Source organism: Pseudophryne corroboree, chromosome 10 (genome assembly GCF_028390025.1).
Source record: "Pseudophryne corroboree isolate aPseCor3 chromosome 10, aPseCor3.hap2, whole genome shotgun sequence".
Lineage (NCBI taxonomy): Eukaryota > Metazoa > Chordata > Amphibia > Anura > Myobatrachidae > Pseudophryne > Pseudophryne corroboree.
Genome location: NC_086453.1, coordinates 227,024,938 through 227,049,715, shown reverse-complemented (window position 1 = coordinate 227,049,715; position 24,778 = coordinate 227,024,938). Strand labels below are relative to the sequence as shown.

Sequence of the window (24,778 nt, the reverse complement as noted above, 5' to 3'; positions counted from 1 at the left end):
GTCAATTTTCTTCCAGAAAAAATTGGCTTCAGTTCCTGAAGTCCAGAGTTTTGTCAAGGGAGTACTGCATATACAACCCCCTTTTGTGCCTCCAGTGGCACTGTGGTATCTCAACGTAGTTCTGGGATTCCTCAAATCACATTGGTTTAAACCGCTCAAATCTGTGGATTTGAAATATCTCACATGGAAAGTGACCATGCTGTTGGCCCTGGCCTCGGCCAGGCGAGTGTCAGAATTGGCGGCTTTGTCTCACAAAGCACATATCTGATTGTCCATTCGGACAGGGCAGAGCTGCGGACTCGTCCCCAGTTTCTCCCTAAGGTGGTGTCAGCGTTTCACCTGCACCAGCTTATTGTGGTACCTGCGGCTACTAGGGACTTGGAGGACTCCAAGTTGCTAGATGTTGTCAGGGCCCTGAAAATATAGGTTTCCAGGACGGCTGGAGTCAGGAAAACTGACTTGCTGTTATCCTGTAGGCACCCAAAAAACTGGGTGCTCTTGCTTCTAAGCAGACGATTGCTAGTTGGATGTGTAGTACAATTCAGCTTGCACATTCTGTGGCAGGCCTGCCACAGCCAAAATATGTAAATGCCCATTCCACAAGGAAGGTGGGCTCATCTTGGGCGGCTGCCCGAGGGGTCTCGGCTTTACAACTTTGCCGAGCTGCTACTTGGTCAGGGGCACACCCTGGCTGAGGAGGACCTGGAGTAATCTCATTCGGTGCTGCAGAGTCATCCGCACTCTCCCGCCCGTTTGGGAGCTTTGGTATAATCCCCATGGTCCTGACGGAGTCCCCAGCATCCACTTAGGACGTCAGAGAAAATAAGAATTTACTTACCGATAATTCTATTTCTCGTAGTCCGTAGTGGATGCTGGGCGCCCATCCCAAGTGCGGATTGTCTGCAATACTTGTACATAGTTATTGTTACAAAAATCGGGTTATTATTGTTGTGAGCCATCTTTTCAGAGGCTCCGCTGTTATCATGCTGTTAACTGGGTTCAGATCACAGGTTGTACAGTGTGATTGGTGTGGCTGGTATGAGTCTTACCCGGGATTCAAAATCCTTCCTTATTGTGTACGCTCGTCCGGGCACAGTATCCTAACTGAGGCTTGGAGGAGGGTCATAGGGGGAGGAGCCAGTGCACACCACCTGATCCTAAAGCTTTTACTTTTGTGCCCTGTCTCCTGCGGAGCCGCTATTCCCCATGGTCCTGACGGAGTCCCCAGCATCCACTACGGACTACGAGAAATAGAATTATCGGTAAGTAAATTCTTATTTTTTATTTCACATTTATTTTATATAAACGTAACCAACTAAAGTACCAATCCAATTCCTGTGGTACCTGCATTGCTACTGAGTGCTGGGTGGTTGGGGTTGCTAAAGGTGAAATAGCGAAGCGTTCATTGTCGGCATCATTGCAATATCACATGGGGTATGTGTGGTTACACCTCCCCAGCACTGCAGGGTAATCTGTACCTATTCCTCCACTCTCGGCCCTCCTGACCGGCTGGAGAGTCCTACGTTGTTGCTGATCTCCGCCGTCTGTGAACCCTCTGTCCTGTTTGAAATAGGTTGTGGATTGTGCCTATAATTTCCCTGAGAGCAAGCACTATGTGAGTGGTAAGACACTTGCTGGCTGTGGGATTAGATGCTGCGGGCTCAGTACTGCCAGCATGATACAACATCATCAGTAATGCAGGCAATGTGCAGTGATACCGAAACGGAGAATCCTTTCCGTAACACGTAGATACTGTGTGTGTAGATTATTACATGTAAACATCTGCTTGCAGTCACTGAGGTGACAGTAGTAACAGTACAATATGCTGTGACCTGTCATTACGGTATGGCTGTATTAGAAAGTAATATGGTCCAGAGTGATGCTGCGATGGTCACATACTGTGTATGCTGTAGTAGAATTCCTGGGCTGAATACTAGCTCCTATGGAGGCTGTTCGTGAAGTGGAGGCCCCAGAAAAGGCTGGAAGGATTCGCATGGGCCCACTGTATAACCAACTGACTGCCCTTGTATAAATGTGCTAGCTTAAGGTCTAAATTCAATGGTGTAGATTGTGGCCTTTATTACTGTCAGTAGAGTGCTTATACCTTACACATCTTTGCATAAGTTTTTTTCAATTTGATTCACAAATGTGGGTTTTTTTTGTTTTGTTTTTTAACCATCTCTTTAATAGTCTATATTGTGCATATTATACAAATCTGCTTCAAATTATACATTTGTGAAACCTCTCTTGTATGTTTTGTCCCTGTTTAATTTACAGTTCAGTCATACTTATCTGCACATTAACTATGTTAGATAACAGTATGTAAAGCCTTTTAGTGTAATATATTTGTTTTCATGGTAGATTAAAGTTTCTTTTTCAGTAAGGTTTGTGTGTACGGTACAGTACATTACCCTAAATGTGCCTGCAGGTGGTGCCGTTGTACCAAGACATTGTTGCCGGGTTTAACGTAACTATGAACCTAGGATTTTGTTTGGGCAGGGTGCTAATCTGTGAGAAGGGCACACTAATTTTGAAGGGCAAAATTTTGGATGTGATGCCGTAACTGTGTGGCATATTATGAATTGGGGGTACTAAAGTGTAGCATAATATGTAATATTTAAACTCTCTGCAATTTCACTGCCCTACCAATGCCCCTCAGACAACCCTAGATGCCACTTCAATGAGTTATAGGCCCTACACACTGGCCGAGCTGCCCGACGACGGATACGGCCGACGGGCGACCCGGCGGCGGAGGGGCAGTGACGGGGGGAGTGAAGTTTCTTCACTCCCTCCGGCTGCATTGAAGTGCAGGCAAATATGGACGAGATCGTCCATATTGGCCTGCATGTACAGCCAACGGGGGACCAGCGATGAACGAGCGCGGGGCCGCGCATCGTTCATCGCTGGAGCCTCCACACTGCACGATATGAACGTTATCTCGTTCATCAATGAACGAGATCGTTCATATCGTGCAGTCATGTCGGCCAGTGTGTAGGGCCCATTAGATACTTGCAGTCGGAATGATAGTCGATCAGTCTGTTACCAGGAAGATGAGCTGGTCCTGGCTGGATTTCTACTGCTGCACAGAGCTGGTATTATAATGGGCGCAAGCCTGAAATGGCCGTGCCTCACTGGTGTCTTCTCTGCTAACTTGAGATACATGGGTGTCGGGTTTGCCTCAGCAAAATGAGGCGAAAACCAAAACCCACTGTCTGTTGTCAGCAGTTAGGAGGAACCTTAAAAAATGCCTAATCCTATGACTGCTATCTCTGGACTGGAGTGCTCTGAAGTTTAGCTGGAGGTCAGCGGAGCACCACAATTGAGGGCAGGGCGTATTTTAGCGAACCCTGCTAAAGAAGCCTAGCGGGATCACTACAAGTTACTTCACTGGGAAATTGCCACCCATGTGTCATCAATCTTTCATGAGTAATGTAACAATTTAGCCAACGATGATGATGATGATGATGATGATGCAGTTCATACATTCTGCATGTACACTCCTGAATGTCTCCGGTTTGTCTCGTAGAGGGTGCAGGACTTGATATGCTTCTTAATCTCACTGTACGTCTACCAGTCCCTGACACTTGTATTTTTACAATCAGATCCGGACTGTATACTCTACCCCTGGATGCTATAAACCAGGGATGGGGAACCTTTGGCCCTCCAGCTGTTGAACTACACATCCCAGCATGCCCTGCAACAGTTTTAGCATAGCCAAATAGCAAAACTGTAGCAAGGCATGCTGGTATGTGTAGTTCAACAACAGCTGGAGGGCCGAAGGTTCCCCATCCCTGCTATAAACCAATGGGGACTGTTAAGTATGATATATAGCAGTTTGAGAGGTACAGGCAGTGCGTTCATCACTCAGCGCTTATTTACATATTTTATTGTACTGTAATGTGTTTTATATTATAAGGTGTATTTAACTGTTTATTCTTACTTTGTGTGGTTAGTGGTGCTTACTAGCTTTCTGTTTTATTTATTCTTTACTTTTAGACTTTTTTTAGAGAATTTGCACACCCCTAATCAGTTAGCAGCTATACCTGTACCTAATCTCCCACAATATCTCTACTGCAGCCTGGCACCAGGACCAGAGTAAAAATTTCACACACAGCCCTAGGGCTGAAATGGGTTCATTGCCTAGACACACACATTATGTTTATGTTGAATCGAAATGTTCAGATTACATTTTTTTTAAACTAGTTGCATTTTTTCCTCTTGTCATTTTTTTTTTTTTTTTATAAAGAACATGTAAAGTTAGACATACAATTTATTCCTATTGCTTTCTATGGCAGGCTTGTCCCAACCATTCGTTACTTTCCTCTGAGGATGCACTGCGTACGGGCCTTGACGCTGCTATCTGAAAGCACTGGCGTCTTCATCCCAGTGTTACCTTTTCTTCTGGAGGTAAGTTCTGTCTAAAGCACTCTATCATCTACAGTCATGTTCTGTGGTTGTAGTCTAATAATGTTCTGCTGGTCATTAAAGACCATATTCTATGGTGCGTTTTATTTGTAGGTTCAAATAGTCACATGCAATATTACGTCTCAGTTTATAGTTTCATACTACAATGTCTGGTCTTGCCTGTAATACTGTTATGGAACCTGTGACCCCAAAGGACAGCACATTCTATAGTAATAGTTTTTGTAACTCAAGTGTACACAATTTTATAAACTTTTTTCCTGAAAATTCAGTCTAAGGGGGAATTCAGTTGTTCGTGCTCCTTTTTTTTTCCTTTTCCTTTGCTTATGTACTTGGCAGAAGTTATTCCGACCCTCCCTCACTGGTTGCTCTAAGATCTATTGAAAAATGCTACCTAAGCTCCACTTTGCGATCTATGTTTTGAGGACGCCAACCACCGCTCTGCTACTGATTGGGTGGTATTGCTCTGTGATGTAGACTAATAGCTATTACACACCATGTTCATAATAAGGGTGGTGTATCAATTGAAAAATAGATTGCACAACATTAGCCAGGAAGGTCGGTAAATGCAATCTCAACCGACCAGCATCAGCTTTGTGACTTAACCTCTGTGATAAATCTCCAGCTAATCCTAATCGGGAAGTATGGATTTGTTTTCTATCTGTATAGTGTTAGTACACCCACCCTTTCTTTTCCACCCTCCGTCAGCAACTGTAGATTTACCTTCTCCCAAGCTGATTAGTTATTTTTTCCATTTAGCACACCTTCATCTGATATCTGGCCTGGCTATCCAGACCAGATCCGGCAGGGAGGATGAATAAGGGGATGAGGTTTGGGTTGATGGATTATTGATGGTCTTGGCTTCAGTCTTGTATTTGTAGCAGAGGGCGTGAATATGGGAAGCACTGGAGGTTTATGCTTCTCTGTGATGCTCTGTCTGTCCCCTAGCCAGGATATTGTTTAGTGTAAGGAAATGCTTCTGCAGCTTCCAGCCTCGGTCCAGGCCACATCCTCCTGCTCTCTGCCAGCTTCATTTCCATGGTCTGTACCTGCGGCCTTCCTGCAGGTTCCTGACTGTTGCCTCCTGCACACTTCCGCTGGGCTGTTCACATACAGCCACTAGAAATGACTGTTACAGGGCTCTCTTTAATCCTCATTACTTAAGTCACTATTAAACACATGTACATTCTGTTCACTAACTTCTGTTGCTTGAAATGGATGGTATCCCTCTGTGCTTTTCAGCCATGTTTTTACATCTAGTAGTTTTTTTTTGGTGCCACTTTATTTGACACATAACTGCCTTATGGAAACAGTTGTGTCCCAAATACAGAGCAAAGCAGATCTGCATCATATACAATCTCTTGTTATAAACAGACTACAGAACACACAAAGTAGACAAAGAGAAAGCCATGTTAACATTTGAGTATTATCCACCCAGCAGGAAGCAAAGGTTGGTGGTGGCAGGTGGGTGGTGTGATCAGGAACGCTCCATATCCTCCACTTTTCTCTTGCTGGCATTGGTGCACCAGCCTCTGTTCTAAATTAGCTGAGCCAAGTCTTCTCATAAGAATCGTTTAATCCTTGGCTAAGGGCGGATCCTTCAGTGCATTGTGTGTACTTTGCAGACAAGCTTATGAAGACGTCTGATTACTTAGATTGTGGCAGGTGTATTGAAGGCAGGCTCTGACTACGGAAAGTAGTCTAGCTGTCAGCAGCCAGATGTGCCGCTCTGTGCACCTGGCAGCCTATCACCTACTGTCTGTTTGTCAAATCCCGCAAGGGCATGATGATGCATAAACGTATGCTGTCCGTGACTCGACGGATGTGGGGTATTGCATCCCATGGATTCAGTCCTAATACTCCGGACTTTTATATGTTGTACATGGTGAAATCGATGCCTCCTCTGTATGTGGAGTTTTGCACAAAAACAAAATGTTGTCATTCCATCTTTGCTGCCATAGTGTCTCATTCCTCCCTTTTATCTTATGTGTATGGTGGTTAAAGTGCACCTGTCATCTTTTCCACGTGATGTGATATTCTGCTTACCCTTTTATGCTTTATTCAGACAAAAAAAAGTGCCCTATAAAGAAGCGTAGACAAACTGATGTCTGCAGATGACGTGTTGGGCGGTGTTTTATGATTTGTCGACCTTCAGAATGTTTACTCTATAATACTGATATGTTTTGGAATTTTGCCAATCGCCATTTGACCTGTTCATAATGTCAACATTCCTATTTTAGCCTAACCCTAATCCGAATTTCATGTGTTACTGTGTCCCTAACGTTGACATTCTGGCTACATCCTGGCTTAAAATTGGGTGCCAGTATTTTGGCTGTTGACATTTTTAACTTGTTGATATTTGTCAGCGTCCACATATTGCAAGCTGATATTATGGATCACATGCTGAACTGGTCGACATATGGTCTTTATAGTTATTGTTGACAAAACATACAGACACCCGATTGTCACAGCTCAGTGACGGCTATTTCTCTTTACGCAAAGGGAATATTGTCGGCTTTGTCTTGGCCTCATTAATGTCCCTGAATTTTAGTGAACTCCTGAGCTAAAATATTGGTGCAGCTCGTCGTTTCTTGTCAAACAGGTCTTATCGCATATATATTATATCCTAGAAATACTGTAGCATGTTTATCTCCCTTCCGCAAATGTTTATGCCATCAAGATTTCCCATATTTACGTCATTTTCTGGAAGGGATTGGAAGTTGCACCTAGCTTGTGGTATAGGGAATAGAATGGATGGAGAATGCAGCAGCAGCAGCAGCTAATCTGTCTGAGACACCTGAGGTTGTAAAGTCTGCGCAGTAAATGTGCCTTTTTGCAGGCAGACAGGAGGTTTAAAGATTCCCCTTCACTAATGGTTTTACAAGAACCATTTTCTAATTAAATGATTGTATTCACAGTGGAAGCCACTTACAAGAGCACCTAACGGGAAGCATATTGGAAACTGGTTCTGTGTTTAAACAGGGATAGCGCTAATGCACGTTAACCCAGAGGTTCCCAAACGTGGTTCTCGTGGCACCCCAACTGTCCAGGTTTTAAATGTATCCATGCTTGGACACAGGTGACTTAATTAGTACCCAAGTCAGTTTGATTTAACCATCTGTCCTGAGCCATGGATATACTGAAATCCTGCACTGTTGGTGTGCCTTGAGGACCGCGTTTGGGAACCTCTGCGTTAACCCTTTCACTTGTTTGTCATTGAGCAGTCATTGTTATGTTGGGATGATCAGACATAACTTATTGCCCGTAAGTTTCTTAATTTCTAGTTGAGATACCTTTGTCATTGATTCTGTTGCAGCACTCATCAGGACAGCCAGAACCTTAAATATAAGTTGATTTATATGAATTTTGACTATAGTTTACAATGTGCGTTCTTACACGGACTTTCCACTATATGGTTGATAAGTTATGAAGTATTATCCTTTCCTCATCTACAAAGGTTTGTTTAAAGTGATTGCGATTTTGTAATTACAGTTATAAATGTTAAACCTATTGTGACATAACTGGTCATTTCTCAGATTTGAGTTCATCATGTATGCTGTTCAAAGAATGTGTTACCTAGGAGAGTACAAGTCGACCCTTTTGACATCTGTATAGAGATAGTGCACCTACAAACCCCTCCTTTTTCTGTAGAACTACAAGTCTCAGTAGGTAGCACCTCACATTACTGGCAGCTACAGGTGTGCAGTCTTAAGGCCCCTCCCTGACATCTGTATAGGTCCTGATAGCTCTTTTCCTTGCAGGTTAGAGTTAGGCAGCATGATAAACAGATTTAGCTACATGTAAGCTCTTCAGTTATTTCTAGCGCATTATCCTATTTAGGGATACACAGCTTTTTAATTAATGAATTATTCATAGATTCCAGTTGAACCTTTCACACATACTGGCAGATGTTTTCTAGATCTGTATATAAATGTATATGGTTGGGTAAATTTCCAGATGCAGGGTTTTGTTGGAAATTAATGACTAAAGATCACACAGGTTTATTTGCGGTGTCCGTAAAGTATTTATCCCCATCACTCTTCACATGTAAATAATGTGTGGCTGAATATTCCCATTCTGGAAACACTAAATCCTAGAGGTGAGACTCGTTTTATATTTCTCTTACGTCCTAGAGGATGCTGGGGACTCCGTAAGGACCATGGGGTATAGACGGGCAGGAGACATGGGCACTATAAAGAACTTTAGAATGGGTGTGCACTGGCTCCTCCCTCTATGCCCCTCCTCCAGACCTCAGTTAGATTCTGTGCCCAGAGGAGACTGGGTGCATTAAAGGGGATCTCCTGAGTTTCTCTGAAAAAAGAATTTTGTTAGGTTTTTTATTTTCAGGGAGCACTGCTGGCAACAGGCTCCCTGCATCGTGGGACTGAGGAGAGAGAAGCAGTCCTACTCCAGATAGAAATTTCCCTGTGTGTAAGGGAGGGGGTGTGTGTGTGTCGGCATGTCTGAAGCGGAAGGCTCTTCTAGGGAGGAGGTGGAGCAGATGATTGTGGTGTCTCCGTCGGCAACGCCGTCACCTGACTGGTTGGATATATGAAATGTTTTAAATGCAATGTGGCTTTATTACATAAGAGGTTGGACAAAGCAGAGTCCAGAGATAAAGCAGGGAGTCAATCCATGGCTTTAACTGTATCACAGGGCCCTTCTGGGTCTCAGAAACGCCCACTGTCCCAAGTAGCAGACACTGATACCGACACGGAGTCTGACTCCAGTGTCGACTACGATGATGCGAGGTTACACCCAAGGGTGGCCAAAAGTATTCATTATATGATTACTGCAATTAAAGATGTTTTGCATATCACAGATGACCCCTCTGTCCCTGACACGAGTGTACACATGTTTAAAGAAAAGAAAACTGAGGTAACTTTCCCTCCATCTCATGAGCTGAATGAGTTATTTGAAAAGGCTTGGGAGACTCCAGACAAGAAACTGCAGATTCCCAAGAGAATTCTTATGGCGTATCCTTTCCCGGCTAAGGACAGGGTACGGTGGAAATCCTCGCCCAGAGTAGACAAGGCGTTAACGCGCTTGTCCAAAAAGGTGGCGCTGCCGTCTCCAGATACACCAGCCCTCAGGGATCCTGCTGATCGCAGGCAGGAAACTACTTTGAAGTCAATTTATCCACATACGGGTGCCTTGCTCAGACCGGCAATAGCGTCGGCTTGGGTTTGTAGCGCTGTAGCAGCTTGGACAGATACCTTGTCAGCTGACATTGATACCCTGGATAGGGATATAATACCATTTTATTGACCTTGGGTCACATTAAAGACGCAGTCCTATATATGAGAGATGCTCAGAGAGACGTTGGCCTGCTGGGTTCGAGAGCCAACGCCATGGCGATTTCTGCCAGGCGAGCCAAGTGGACCCGCCAATGGACGGGTGATGCCGACTCAAAGAGGCATATGGAGGTTTTGCCTTACAAGGGTGAGGACTTATTTGGGGAAGGTCTCACGGACCTGGTTTCCACGACTACTGCAGGTAAATCTACTTTTTTACCTTATGTTTCCTCACAGCAAAAGAAAACGCCACAATCTCAGATGCAGTCCTTTCGGTCGCATAAGTCCAGAAGAGGACAGGGATCTTCCTTTCTCGGTAAAGGTAGAGGGAAAAAACTGCCGGCTATGGCTAGTTCCCAGGAACAGAAGTCCTCCCAGGCTTCTACTAAATCCGCCGCATTACGCTGGGGCTCCACTGAGCGAGTCCGCCCCGGTGGGGGCACGTCTTCGACTCTTCAGCCACGTCTGGGTTCAATCAGAGGTGGATCCCTGGGCAATGGAAATTGTATCCCAGGATTACAAGCTGGAATTCGAAGACGTGCCTCCTCGCCGGTTTTTCAAATCGGCCTTACCAGCTTCTTCCCCAGAAAGGGAGGTCGTTTTAGCTGCAATTCAAAAAGTGTGTTATCAACAAGTGGTTGTCAAGGTTCCCCTACTTCAACATGGGAAGGGGTACTATTCAACCCTGTTTGTGGTCCCGAAACCGGATGGCTCGGTCAGACCCATTCTAAATTTAAAATCCCTAAACCTGTACTTGAAAAGGTTCAAATTCAAGATGGAATTGCTCAGGGCGGTTATCGCCAGCCTGGAAGGGGGGGATTTTATGGTATCACTAGACATAAAGGATGCATACCTTCATGTCCCCATATATCCGCCTCATCAGGCGTACCTGAGATTCGCGGTACAGGACTGTCATTACCAGTTTCAGACGTTGCCGTTTGGGCTTTCCACGGCCCCGAGAATTTTCACCAAGGTAATGGCGGAAATGATGGTGCTCCTGCGCAGGCAGGGAGTCACAATTATCCCGTACTTGGACGATCTCCTGATAAAAGCGAGATCGAGAGAACAATTGCTGAAAAGCGTGTCGCTCTCCCTAAGCGTGCTGCAGCAACACTGCTGGATTCTCAATCTACCAAAGTCACAGTTTCAACGACCCGGTTGACTTTCTTGGGCATGATTCTAGACATGGAACAAAAGAGGGTTTTTCTTCCGGTGGAAAAAGCCCAGGAACTCCAGAACTTGGTCAGGGACCTGTTGGAACCGAAAAGTGTGTCGGTCCATCACTGCACGCGAGTTCTGGGGAAAATGGTGGCGTCTTACGAGGCCATTCCCTTCGGCAGGTTCCATGCGAGGACTTTTCAGTGGGACCTTCTGGACAAGTGGTCCGGGTCCCATCTACACATTCATCAAAAGATCAGCCTGTCCCCCAGGGCCAGGGTGTCTCTCCTGTGGTGGCTGCAGAGTGCTCATCTTCTAGAGGGTCGCAGGTTCGGCATTCAGGACTGGGTTCTGGTGACCACGGAGGCGAGCCTCCGAGGATGGGGAGCAGTCACACAAGGAAGAAACTTCCAGGGACTATGGTCAAGCCAGGAGGCTTGTCTACACATCAACGTACTGGAATTGAGGGCCATATACAACTGCCTGCGTCAGGCGGAGAATCTTCTTCGCGATCTACCGGTTCTGATTCAGTCAGACAACGTCACAGCCGTGGCTCATGTAAACCGCCAAGGCGGAACAAGAAGCAGAGTGGCAATGGCGGAAGCCACCAGGATTCTTTGCTGGGCGGAAAATCATGTAAGCGCTTTGACAGCAGTCTTCATTCCGGGAGTGGACAACTGGGAAGCAGATTTCCTCAGCAGACACGATCTCCATCCAGGGGAGTGGGGACTTCATGAAGAAGTCTTTGCAGAGATAACAGGTCTGTGGGGGCTTCCGCAAATAGACATGATGGCGTCACGTCTCAACAAGAAGCTGCGGAGGTATTGTGCCAGGTCAAGGGACCCTCGGGCAGTAGCAGTGGACGCCCTGGTGACACCGTGGGTGTTTCAGTCGGTCTATGTATTCCCTCCTCTTCCACTCATCTCAGAGATATTGAGAATCATAATAAGAAAAAGAGTGCAGACAATACTCATTGTTCTAGATTGGCCTCGAAGGGCCTGGTATTCGGATCTTCAGGAAATGCTCACAGAAGATCCGTGGCCTCTTCCTCTCAGAGAGGACTGTTGCAACAGGGGCCCTGTCTGTTCCAAGACTTGCTGCGTTTGACGGCATGGCGTTTGAACGCCGAATCCTAGCTGGGAAGGGCATTCCGGAAGAAGTCATCCCTACTCTGATAAGTGCTAGGAAGGAGGTGACTGCGAAGCATTATCACCGTATCTGGAGGAAGTACGTATCTTGGTGTGAAACCAAGAATGCTCCTGCGGAAGTTTTCCATCTGGGACGTTTTCTCCACTTTCTGCAGACATGAGTGGATATGGGCCTACAATTAGGCTCCATTAAGGTACAGATTTCGGCCCTATCAATTTTCTTTCAGTAGGAATTGGCTTCTCTTCCAGAAGTCCAGACTTTTGTAAAGGGAGTGCTGCACCTACAGCCTCCTTTTGTGCCTCCAGTGGCACCATGGGACCTTAACGTGGTGTTACAGTTCCTGAAATCTCACTGGTTTGAGCCACTTCAAACGGTGGAATTAAAATTTCTCACTTGGAAGGTGGTCATGTTGTTGGCCTTGGCATCTGCAAGGCGGGTGTCTGAGTTGGCGGCTTTGTCTCACAAAAGCCCCTATCTGATTTTTCATGTGGATAGAGCAGAATTGCGGACTCATCCTCAATTTTTGCCTAAGGTGGTTTCATCGTTTCATATGAACCAACCTATTGTGGTGCCTGTGGCTACCGGTGACTTGTAGGATTTATGTAGCCAGGACGGCTCGGGTTAGGAAAACAGAGGCTCTGTGTCCTGTATGCAGCCAACAAGGTTGGCGCTCCTGCTTCTAAGCAGACTATTGTTCGCTGGAACACGATTCAGCAGGCTCATTCCATGGCTGGATTGCCGTTACCAAATTCAGTAAAGGCCCATTCCACTAGGAAGGTGGGCTATTCTTGGGCGGCTGCCCGAGGCGTCTCGGCATTACAGCTTTGCCGAGCGGCGACTTGGTCGGGGTCAAACACTTTTGCTAAATTCTACAAGTTTGATACCTTGGCTGATGAGGACCTACTGTTTGCTCAATCGGTGCTGCAGAGTCATCCGCACTCTCCCGCCCGGTCTGGAGCTTTGGTATAATCCCCATGGTCCTTACGGAGTCCCCAGCATCCTCTAGGACGTAAGAGAAAATAAGATTTTAAACCTACCGGTAAATCTTTTTCTCCTAGTCCGTAGAGGATGCTGGGCGCCCGTCCGTCCCAGTGCGGACTAAATTCTGCAAGACTTGTATATAGTTATTGCTTACATAAGGGTTGTGTTACAGTTTTGATCAGTCTCTGACTGATGCTGTTTGTTTCATACTGTTGACTGGTTCGTATATTCCAGGTTATACGGTGTGGATGGTGTGGGCTGGTATGAATCTTGCCCTTGGATTAACAAAATCCTTTCCTCGTACTGTCCGTCTCCTCTGGGCGCAGTTTCTCTAACTGAGGTCTGGAGGAGGTGCATAGAGGGAGGAGCCAGTGCACACCAATTCTAAAGTTCTTTATAGTGCCCATGTCTCCTGCGGAGCCCGTCTATACCCCATTATCCTTTACAGAGTCCCCAGCATCCTCTACGGACTAGGAGAAAAAGATTTACCGGTAGGTTTAAAATCTTATTATTTGATGCAAAAAGGAAGTCACTTAAATACAAACATATTATGTAGAGATAGAAAAATTCCTCCTTGGTCAATACTCTGATAGCCATCGCAGCCAGAGCTTTTTGTTTACGTCTTAGGTTTTACACAGATGAGTGATTTTTACCCATTTCAGGTTAGGGGGCAGTGATGGGCAGCAAATTTTGAGGTCTTGCCTCCTTCTTCCTGTGAAATTTAGGAAATGTTAGATTGTTTGTTCATAGTTACATGGTCGTTTTTACGGTTTTTATGAAGTTGTATGTGTGAGGTTTTTTATTTTGTCTGGTCAGTAAGACTTACGTTTTTTTTATTTTCTTGCAGGTTTTCCATCAAGTAAATTTTGACAAAAGGCCGGGGAGAATCAGCGTAAAACCAATTAACTTTGCCGTGATCCTGAAATTGTCCAATGCCAACCTGCAGGAGAAAGTTTTCAGGGTAAAGGCTCCCTCTTGCTCTTATGTTGTAAAATAATTTGCATTAGCACCTGCCTTAATTCTTGTGGCAGAAGTAGGTAACTCGGGACCTGAAGCAGAGGTGGATGCAGTGTCAATGCGCAGTTGACTGATATTTTCTGCGCTGCGCATGTGTCAGAGTTGCACCATGCATGCATCCCGATTGTCCCTGAGACTCGGCATAGAATTAGGGTCTATGAACTTTAGTTGGTGATCCTGGGAGGTAACAGATGAGTGGCGAAGCTGATGCGGGCGTGGCGCTGAAAGCGGCTGTGTTCAGTGACTCACAGCTGCCCACACAAGAGGCCACACTCAGACAGAGAAACTGCACCTGCTGTGGGGCTAGTAGAAGTTTCCACGGTGCCTCTAAAGAAGCATCGGATGGATATGAACGGTCTTAAGTGATGCAAGCATCTTATTCTTTACAAACTGAAGGCAGCATTAGCATAAAGATACAGGTGCGATAAAGGAAAAGTCTGCCTCAGGATCAGGCACATAGTCTTTAATTTGCTTGGTATTACAAGATATTTAATATAAAAGTGCTGGTAGATGCCAAGTATCATATACATTTTCTCTATCGTCCTAGTGGATGCTGGGGTTCCTGAAAGGACCATGGGGAATAGCGGCTCCGCAGGAGACAGGGCACAAAAAGTAAAGCTTTAGGATCAAGTGGTGTGCACTGGCTCCTCCCCCTATGACCCTCCTCCAAGCCTCAGTTAGATTTTTGTGCCCGGCCGAGAAGGGTGCAATCTAGGTGGCTCTCCTAAAGAGCTGCTTAGAAAAGTTTAGCTTAGGTTTTTTATTTTACAGTGAGTCCTGCTGGCAACAGGATCACTGCAACGAGGGACTTAGGGGAGAAGAAGTGAACTCACCTGCGTGCAGGATGGATTGGCTTCTTGGCTACTGGACATTAGCTCCAGAGGGACGATCACAGGTACAGCCTGGATGGTCACCGGAGCCTCGCCGCCGGCCCCCTTGCAGATGCTGAAACGAGAAGAGGTCCAGAATCGGCGGCAGAAGACTCCTCAGTCTTCTTAAGGTAGCGCACAGCACTGCAGCTGTGCGCCATTTTCCTCTCAGCACACTTCACACGGCAGTCACTGAGGGTGCAGGGCGCTGGGAGGGGGGCGCCCTGGGAGGCAAATGAAAACCTTTTTTGGCTAAAAATACCTCACATATAGCCTCCGGGGGCTATATGGAGATATTTAACCCCTGCCAGAATCCGTTAAGAGCGGGAGTCGAGGCCGCCGAAAAAGGGGCGGGGCCTATCTCCTCAGCACACAGCGCCATTTTCCCTCACAGAAAGGCTGGAGGGAAGGCTCCCAGGCTCTCCCCTGCACTGCACTACAGAAACAGGGTTAAAACAGAGAGGGGGGGCACTAATTTGGCGTTAGAAATATATAAAAAAGATGCTATAAGGGAAAACACTTATATAAGGTTGTCCCTATATAATTATAGCGTTTTTGGTGTGTGCTGGCAAACTCTCCCTCTGTCTCTCCAAAGGGCTAGTAGGTCCTGTCCTCTATCAGAGCATTCCCTGTGTGTGTGCTGTGTGTCGGTACGTGTGTGTCGACATGTATGAGGACGATGTTGGTGAGGAGGCGGAGCAATTGCCTGTAATGGTGATGTCACTCTCTAGGGAGTCGACACCGGAATGGATGGCTTATTTAGGGAATTACGTGATAATGTCAACACGCGCCAAGGTCGGTTGACGACATGAGACGGCCGACAAACAATTAGTACCGGTCCAGACATCTCAAAAACACCGTCAGGGGTTTTAAAACGCCCGTTTACTTTAGTCGGTCGACACAGACACAGACAGGGACACTGAATCCAGTGTCGACGGTGAATAAACAAACGTATTCCTTATTAGGGCCACACGTTAAGGGCAATGAAGGAGGTGTTACATATTTCTGATACTACAAGTACCACAAAAGAGGGTATTATGTGGGATGTGAAAAAACTACCGTAGTTTTTCCTGAATCAGATAAATTAAATGAAGTGTGTGATGATGCGTGGGTTCCCCCCGATAGAAAATATGGGCGGTATACCCTTTCCCGCCAGAAGTTAGGGCGCGTTGGGAAACACCCCTTAGGGTGGATAAGGCGCTCACACGCTTATCAGAACAAGTGGCGGTACCGTCTATAGATAGGGCCGTCCTCAAGGAGCCAGCTGACAGGAGGCTGGAAAAATATCATAAAAAGTATATACACACATACTGGTGTTATACTGCGACCAGCGATCGCCTCAGCCTGGATGTGCAGAGCTGGGGTGGCTTGGTCGGATTCCCTGACTAAAAATATTGATACCCTTGACAGGGACAGTATTTTATTGACTATAGAGCATTTAAAGGATGTATTTCTATATAAGCGAGATGCACAGAGGGATATTTGCACTCTGGCATCAAGAGTAAGTGCGATGTCCATATCTGCCAGAAGATGTTTATGGACACGACAGTGGTCAGGTGATGCAGATTCCAAACGGCACAAAGGTGTATTGCCGTATAAAGGAAGAGGAGTTATTTGGGGTCGGTCCATCGGACCTGGTGGCCACGGCAACTGCTGGAAAATCCACCGTTTTTACCCTAAGTCACATCTCTGCAGAAAAAGACACCGTCTTTTCAGCTTCAGTCCGTTCGTCCCTATAAGAGTCATATCTGCCCAGGGATAGAGGAAAGGGAAGAAGACTGCAGCAGGCAGCCCATTCCCAGGAACAGAAGCGTTCCACCGTTTCTGACAAGCTCTCAGCATGACGCTGAGACCGTACAGGACCCCTGGATCCTACAAGTAGAATCCCAGGGGTACAGTTTGGAATGTCGAGACGTTTCCCCTGCGCAGGCTCCTGAAGTCTGCTTTACCAAGGTCTCCCTCCGACAAGGAGGCAGTATGGGAAAAAATTCACGAGCTGTATTCCCAGCAGGTGATAATTAAATTACCCCTCCTACAACAAGAAAAGGGGGTATTATTCCACACTATATTGTGGTACTGAAGCCAGAAGGCTAGGTGAGACCTATTCTAAATCTAAAAAAATTTTGAACACTTACAAAGGTTCAAATCAAGATGGAGTCACTCAGAGCAGTGATAACGAACCGGGAAGAAGGGGACTATCTGGTGTCCCGAGACATCAGGGATGCTTACCTCCATGTCCCAAATTTGCCCTTATCACTAAGGGTACCTCAGGTTCGTGGTACAGAACTATCACTATCAGTTTCAGACGCTGCCGTTTGGATTGTCTACGGCACCCCGGGTCTTTACCAAGGTAATGGCCGAAATGATGGTTCTTCTTCGAAGAAAAGGCGTCTTAATTATCCCTTACTTGGACGATCTCCTGATAAGGGCAAAGTCCAGGGAACAGTTGGAGGTCGGAGTAGCACTATCTCGGATACTGTTACAACAGCAGGGGTGGATTCTAAATATTCCAAAATCGCAGCTGATCCCGACAACAAGTCTCCTGTGCTTAGGGATGATTCTGGACACAGTCCAGAAAAAGGTTTTTCTCCCGGAAGAGAAAGCCAGGGAGTTATCCGAGCTAGTCAGGAACCTCCTAAAATCAGTGCATCATTGCACAAGGGCCATGGTAAAAAAAATGGTGACTTCCTTCGAAGCAATTCCAGTCGGCAGATTTCATGCAAGAACTTTTCAGTGGGATCTGCCGGACAAATGGTCCGGATCGCATCTTCAGATGCATCAGCGGATAACCGTATATCCAAGGACAAGGGTGTCTCTCCTGTGGTGGTTACAGAGTGCTCATCTTCTAGAGGGCCGCAGATTCGGCATTCAGTTTTGGATGTTGGTGACCACGGAGGCCAGCCCGAGAGGCTGGGGAGCAGTCACACAAGGAAAAAATTTCCAGGGAGTGTGATCAAGTCTGGAGATTTTTCTCCACATAAATATAGCTAAGGGTAAATTTATAATGCTCTAAGCTTAGCAAGACCTCTGCTTCAAGGTCAGCCGGTATTGATCCAGTGGGATAAAACATCACGGCAGTCGCCCACGTAAATAGACAGGGCGGCACAAGAAGCAGGAGGGCAGTGGCAAAAACTGCAAGGACTTTTCGCTGGGCGGAAAATCATGTGATAGCACTGTCAGCAGTGTTTCATTCCGGGAATGGAAACTGGGAAGCAGACTTCCTCAGTAGGCACGACCTCCACCCGGCAGAGTGGGAACTTCATGGGGAAGTTTTCCACATAATTGTAAACCGTTGGGAATTACCAAAGGTGGACATGATGACGTCCCGTCTGAACAAAAAACGGGACAGGTATTGCGCCAGGTTAAGAGACCCTCAGGCAATAGCTGTGGACGTTCTGGTAACACCGTGGGTGTACCAGTCGGTGTATGTGTTCCATCCTCTGCTTTTCATACCTAAGGTACTGAGAATTATAAGACGTAGAGGAGTAAGAACTATACTCATGACTCCGGATTGGCCAAGAAGGACTTGGTACCCGGAACTTCAAGAGATGCTCACAGAGGACTTATGGCCTCTGCCGCTAAGAAGGGACTTGTTTCAGCAAGTACCATGTCTGTTCCAAGACTTACCGCAGCTGCGTTTGACGGCATGGCGGTGGAACGCCGGATCCTAAGGGAAAAGGCATTCAGGAAGAGGTCATTCCTACCCTGGTCAAAGCCAGAAAGGAGGTGACCGCACAACATTATCACCACATGTGGCGAAAATATGTTGCGTGGTGTGAGGCCAGGAAGGCCCCACGAAGAAATTTCAACTCGGTCGATTCCTGCATTTCTTGCAAACAGGAGTGTCTATGGGCCTCAAATTGGGGTCCATTAAGGTTCAAATTTCGGCCCTGTCGATTTTTCTTCCAGAAAGAATTGGCTTCAGTTCCTGAAGTCCAGAAGTTTGTCAAGGGAGTATTGCATATACAACCCCCTTTTTGTGCCTCCAGTGGCACTGTGGGATCTCAACGTAGTTCTGGGATTCCTCAAAACACATTGGTTTAAAACCAGTCAAATCTGTGGATTGAAGCATCTCACATGAAAAGTGAACATGCTCTTGGACCTGGCCTGGACCAGGCGAGTGTCAAATTGGTGGTTTTTTTCTCAAAAAAGCCCATATCTGTTTGTCCATTCGGACAGGGCAGAGCTGCGGACTCGTCCCCAGTTCTCTCCCTAAGGTGGTGTCAGTGTTTCACCTGAACCAGCTTATTGTGGTGTCTTGCGCCTACTAGGGACTTGGAGGACTCCAAGTTGCTAGATGTGGTCAGGGCCCTGAAAATATAGGTTCCAGGACGGCTGGAGTCAGGAAAACTGACTTGCTGTTATCCTGTATGCACCCAACAAACTGGGTGCTCTTGCTTTTAAGCAGACTTTTGCTAGTTGGATGTGTAATACAATTCAGCTTGCACATTCTGTGGCAGGCCTGCCACAGCCAAAATATGTAAATGCCCATTCCACAAGGAAGGTGGGCTCATCTTGGGCGGCTGCCCGAGGGGTCTCGGCTTTACAACTTTGCCGAGCGGCTATTTAGTCAGGGGCAAACACGTTTGTAAAATCCTACAAATTTGATACCCTGGCTAAGGAGGACCTGGAGTTCTCTCATTCGGTGCTGCAGAGTCATCCGCACTCTCCCGCCCGTTTGGGAGCTTTGGTATAATCCCCATGGTCCTTTCAGGAACCCCAGCATCCACTAGGACGATAGAGAAAATAAGAATTTACTTACCGATAATTCTATTTCTCGGAGTCCGTAGTGGATGCTGGGCGCCCATCCCAAGTGCGGATTATCTGCATTACTTGAACATAGTTACAAAAATCGGGTTATTATTGTTGTGAGCCATCTTTTCAGAGGCTCCGCTGTTATCATACTGTTAACTGGGTTCAGATCACAGGTTGTACAGTGTGATTGGTGTGGCTGGTATGAGTCTTACCCGGGATTCATAAATCCTTCCTTATTGTGTACGCTCGTCCGGGCACAGTACCTAACTGAGGCTTGGAGGAGGGTCATAGGGGGAGGAGCCAGTGCACACCACTTGATCCTAAAGCTTTACTTTTTGTGCCCTGTCTCCTGCGGAGCCGCTATTCCCCATGGTCCTTTCAGGAACCCCAGCATCCACTACGGACTCCGAGAAATAGAATTATCGGTAAGTAAATTCTTATTTTCATTCACTTATACAGTGTAATGTGTGCTTAGGTGCCTCGCATTGGAGTGTTAGGACTGTTCTTGCTATTACAACAAGAAAAGTGGTCTCACCGCGCTTACAAAAAACAGTGGCTGCCAGTAATATCACAATGGAGCCTTCACCAAAACCCCCAAGTGCATGTATGGATCAAAAAAGGTGAAGATACCGTCTTAATTATTGTGGTGTAATCTGTTCATACAATGGAATTATTCATGGTAGCGCCGTGTGATATCACCTTTTTTGATCTGTTCTTGCGATTAGCCAAAGTAACGGTCTTGCAGAGTTGGAAGATTTATAGCTGTAGTAGAGACCAGAAGAGCAGCCTGAATGTGATCATCTGCTATTATTATTGGCTGTCGGCATTCAGTTTCTTGTAGTCCTTTCAGCTCCAAATACAGGTCAGGAAGGAAATGAGGGGCTGTCAGTCAGTAACAACAAAGGCTTTATAGCAGCTTAGAGTTGGGGGCAAGTTCCATGGGCAACTAGGAACTGGCTTCTATTGTGCTCTGGCCACCTTAGGCTGTACCACCAATGATCAGTCTGTGTATCTTATTTTAGGCAGCAGTCAGTCAGCTTTCTACTATGAAAGATTTCCTATAGTGAGGTCTTTATTGTGCTGTATTAGTGTGTTAATACTGGGCGTGGCATCGGAGGCCAGCATGCAGGGAATGGTGTTGCACATATTTGTCTTGTTGGATTGTGTGCCAGAACTACTTGCCCGTCTATCCTGGCAGATTCTTTACCTCTGTGCTGTTCTGTAGCCCCATTCCTGGCCCTTCAGGGTAGAAGGCTATTAGTTTCACACTCTGTACCTCACAGTAAGCTGTAATAGAAACGTTGTATTTACTCTCTTGCCTGCAGGATGGGCTCATTGATCAGATCTATGACCTGACGCTGGAATACTTGCACAGCCAGGCTCACTTCATTGGGTTTCCAGAGCTGGCGCTCCCGTGTATTATACAGGTATGACAGATTCATGCACATAGAACATTGTACCTGAAGTGGTCATATTACAGTTAAAATGCCGCTTGGGCATAAGATGTTTTGCTGATACATCGTTTTTTTTTTCTTCTTGAAATATATGTCTTGCCCAGTTTGCAAGGGAAAGATCAGTGCATGGAAGTTGTTGGATGTTCATGTTAAGTTGCCGGAAACTTATCCCATTACAGTTATTGGAACAGTCTGTTTTATGCAGTGATTTGGCTTTTTCATTAATATTACCACAACTAACTGTCAAACACACTACACGTTTTTTAATTAAAATGCGAGAGGTCTCTTGTTCTCCGCTCTGACTTTGTGGGGAAAGCCCTGAGTAAATCTTTCTCTTCTGCTGGCTCGCAAGCAGCAGCCAACCCATTGTAAAAATTATCCCAATCCAGTATAGGTAAAGCTCTGTCTCTGGTGCTTATCCCTACCTTAAATAACATCTGTAATCTCTCTCTCTACTGGTAGTTTTCCTTCACTCTTCAAGCATGCAGTGATTACTCCCATTTTGAAAAAACAAAATTCTGACCCTAACTCTCTCTCAAACTTCCGCCCTATCTCAGCTCCCTTGTCACTCTAAGCTACTTGAGAGACTTGCCTACACTCGCCTCACACACTTTTGTAACTCACACAACTTATTGGACCCACTTCAGTCCGGCTTCCGTTCCCAACACTCCACAGAGACAGCACCGACTAAAGTGGTTAATGATTTGGTCACTACAGAGTCTAAAGGCCATTACTCACTTCTTATTCTTCTAGATCTATCTGCTGCCTTTGACACTGTTGACCACTCTCTTCTCATATAAACACTACAATCCCTAGGTCTTAAAGACACAGCCCTTTCTTGGTTCCTGTCTTACCTATCTAATCGTTCCTTCAGTGTTCGCTTCTCTGAATCCGCCTCCTCTTCACTACCTCTTTCAGTTGGAGTACCGCAAGGCTCAGTTTTGGGTCCTCTGCTTTTCTCAATCTATACCTCATCTCTTGGTAAACTAATCAGTTCTTTTGTATTTCAGTATCATCTGTACGCAGATGATACTCAAATCTACCTATCCTCCCCTGATTTGTCCCTATCTGTACTGGGCCGTGTCACTGAATACATTTCTGCCATTTCATCTTGGATGACATCTCGCCACCTCAAACTTAATATTTCAAAAACAGAGTTAATTATATTTCCACCGGCCAATAGTAGGTACCAACCTGATATCTCTATCACAAACTCGACAATCAACCCTGCCCCACAAGCTCGCTGCTTAGGTGTCCTTCTTGACTCTGAACTGTCCTTTGTTCCCCACATTCAATCTGTCTCAAAATCATGTTACATGCATCTAAAAAAACATATCCAAAATACGACCATACCTTACACAAGACACTGCTAAAACTCTATTCCAGGCATGTCCAAACTGCAGCCCTCCAGCTGTTGTGAAACTACACATCCCAGCATGCCCTGACACAGCTTTAGCATTCTCTGACAGCAAAACTGTGTCAGGGCATGCTGGGATATGTAGTTTCACAACAGCTGGAGAGCCGCAGTTTGGACATGTTTGCTCTAATCCATGCTCTCATTATCTCCCGCATTGATTATTGCAATAGTCTCCTTACTGGTCTTCCCAAAACGAGACTCTTGCCGCTACAATCCATTCTGAATGCAGCTGCGAGGCTAATCTTCCTCGCTAGACGTTCATCGTTTGCAGATCCACTCTGTCAGTCACTCCATTGGTTACCTGTATTCTACAGTATTCAATATAAAATACTTTTACTCACACACAAGGCTATTAAGCAAACTACACCAACATACATCACTTTGCATATCTCAAAATATCTCCCTACCCGACCTCTTCGCTCTTCACAAGATCTGTGTCTCTCATCCACACTCATTACTCGCTCCCACTCTCGATTGCAGGACTTTCTTCGGGCTGCACCTACTCTGTGGAATGCCCTACCACGCACAATAAGACTCTCCTCTAGTCTCCAAACCTTCAAGCGTTCCCTGAAAACTCACCTCTTTAGGCAAGCGTATCAAATTCCAGAACCACCCACATAACTTTCATAAACCTTCCTATCAAATTGCATCCACTCTGCACAGTCCACACATATCCTCACATGTCTTCTCATACTTCACTTTCCCTTCCTCTTGACCCCAGTTCGTCATTGCTGTGTGACCATATCATACAGCCCACCAGCAACCTTTGGAACCTGCTGGACGACTCTGCAATAGATAGCACCTATCCTTGTGTATACATGCCTATTTCTCTATAGATTGTAAAGCTTGCGAGCAGGTCCCTCCTACCTCTGATTGTTTGTTATTACCCAGTTTTGTTATATCATTGTTATTTCCAATTGTAAAGCACAACGGAATTTGCTGCGCTATATAAGAAACTGTTAATAAATAAATAAATAATATAACAATAAAGTAGCTGGTTCTGTGCAATGACGTGTTTCCCGAGTTGTCAGAATCCACTCCAGATATACAGGTGCTAGTTACCCCCCGTCAAAATGACGGAACAACAAAGCAGTACTCAGTGCCGGTGGCTGTGTGCGCCTGAACAGAGCAACACTTGAATTGCTCTATCAGGCGCGATCTAGTTCCCACCAGGGCACCAAACACTAGATTCCCCCCCCCCCCCCCTCCCTCCCGTAGAGGTGAGGAGCAGTGTTATTCTTTTACTATATAGGATAGGCCTTTGCTGGGAACCGTTTATTACTTGTAGCCTATGCGGAGACAGATTAACAGGGCTGTATCCTGTGGGCACCAGTGCATTTCTTAAGTTGGGTACAAACTTATCGATAAATTAAACGACGTCGCTCATTTTGACCCTGCCTTGGTGACGTTTACTTTATCGCTAAGTGTGTATGCCGCCACCGGCAGGCGATGTGCAGCCCATCGGGTCGTTAACAACCCTCGCTGTCAGCCGTGCATGCAGCTCAATTTGGACTGTCGTCCAAAAACTGCTTGCCCCGTCACGACATGACGTCACTGAGCAATATCGTTTACATATCGCTCAGTGTGTACACACTGCCGCCGACCGCCCTGGCCAGGGAGGGGAAACACTAGGCGACATCGCTCATATACAGAGCCGGCCATAGGCATAGGCAAACTAGGCAATTGCCTAGGGCATCTGGCATGCCTAGGGGCATCAGCAGCTTCTGCTGATTAAAATGATATGCGGCATGCCTATATTCTGTATGTAGCATTTCATATGCAGATACAGCCACAGTCTCACACAGTATATAGGCATGCTGCATATCATTTTAATCAGCAGAAGCTGCTTGTGCATCCTAGCCACATAGCAATGCAAATTTTCATAAAAATGTGCCCGACGTTAGCATTGAGGCAAGATTTATGAGGACACATCTGTATCCAAGCAGAGGCAGAGATGACAGTGTTAGTGGCAGTGTGAGTGCTGTGTGCATGTGAGTGGGTTGGTTGTGCAGTAGTGTTCAGAATATGTGTAAGGAGCATTATGTGTGTCATGTAAAAATGCATTAACAATGTGCAACATATGTGTAAGGGGCACTATGTGTGTCATTATGTGTATAAGGGCATTAATAATGTGCGGCATATGTGTAACAGGGTACTACTGTATGTCTGTCATTAAGTGTATAAGGGCATTAATAATTTGCGGCATATGTGTAACAGGGTACTACTGTATGTGTATCATGTGTATGGGGGCACTAAAAATGT

The 24,778-nt window shown here is 46.0% G+C and overlaps 1 protein-coding gene across 5 annotated transcripts in view; it reads left to right on the top strand.

The window, feature by feature from the left end:
* Nucleotides 1-24,778, top strand: part of NOC2L (NOC2 like nucleolar associated transcriptional repressor) — a 160,617-nt gene that overhangs the window by 99,314 nt on the left and 36,525 nt on the right. For 4 of the 5 annotated variants that reach the window (XM_063943126.1, XM_063943125.1, XM_063943128.1 and 1 more), the window contains exons 12-14: nt 4,296-4,407; nt 13,852-13,965; nt 20,971-21,072. In XM_063943126.1, coding sequence (XP_063799196.1) covers nt 4,296-4,407; nt 13,852-13,965; nt 20,971-21,072 — 328 coding nt within the window. The remainder of the gene's footprint in view (nt 1-4,295; nt 4,408-13,851; nt 13,966-20,970; nt 21,073-24,778) is intronic. The other variant, XM_063943129.1, reaches the window with a different exon arrangement.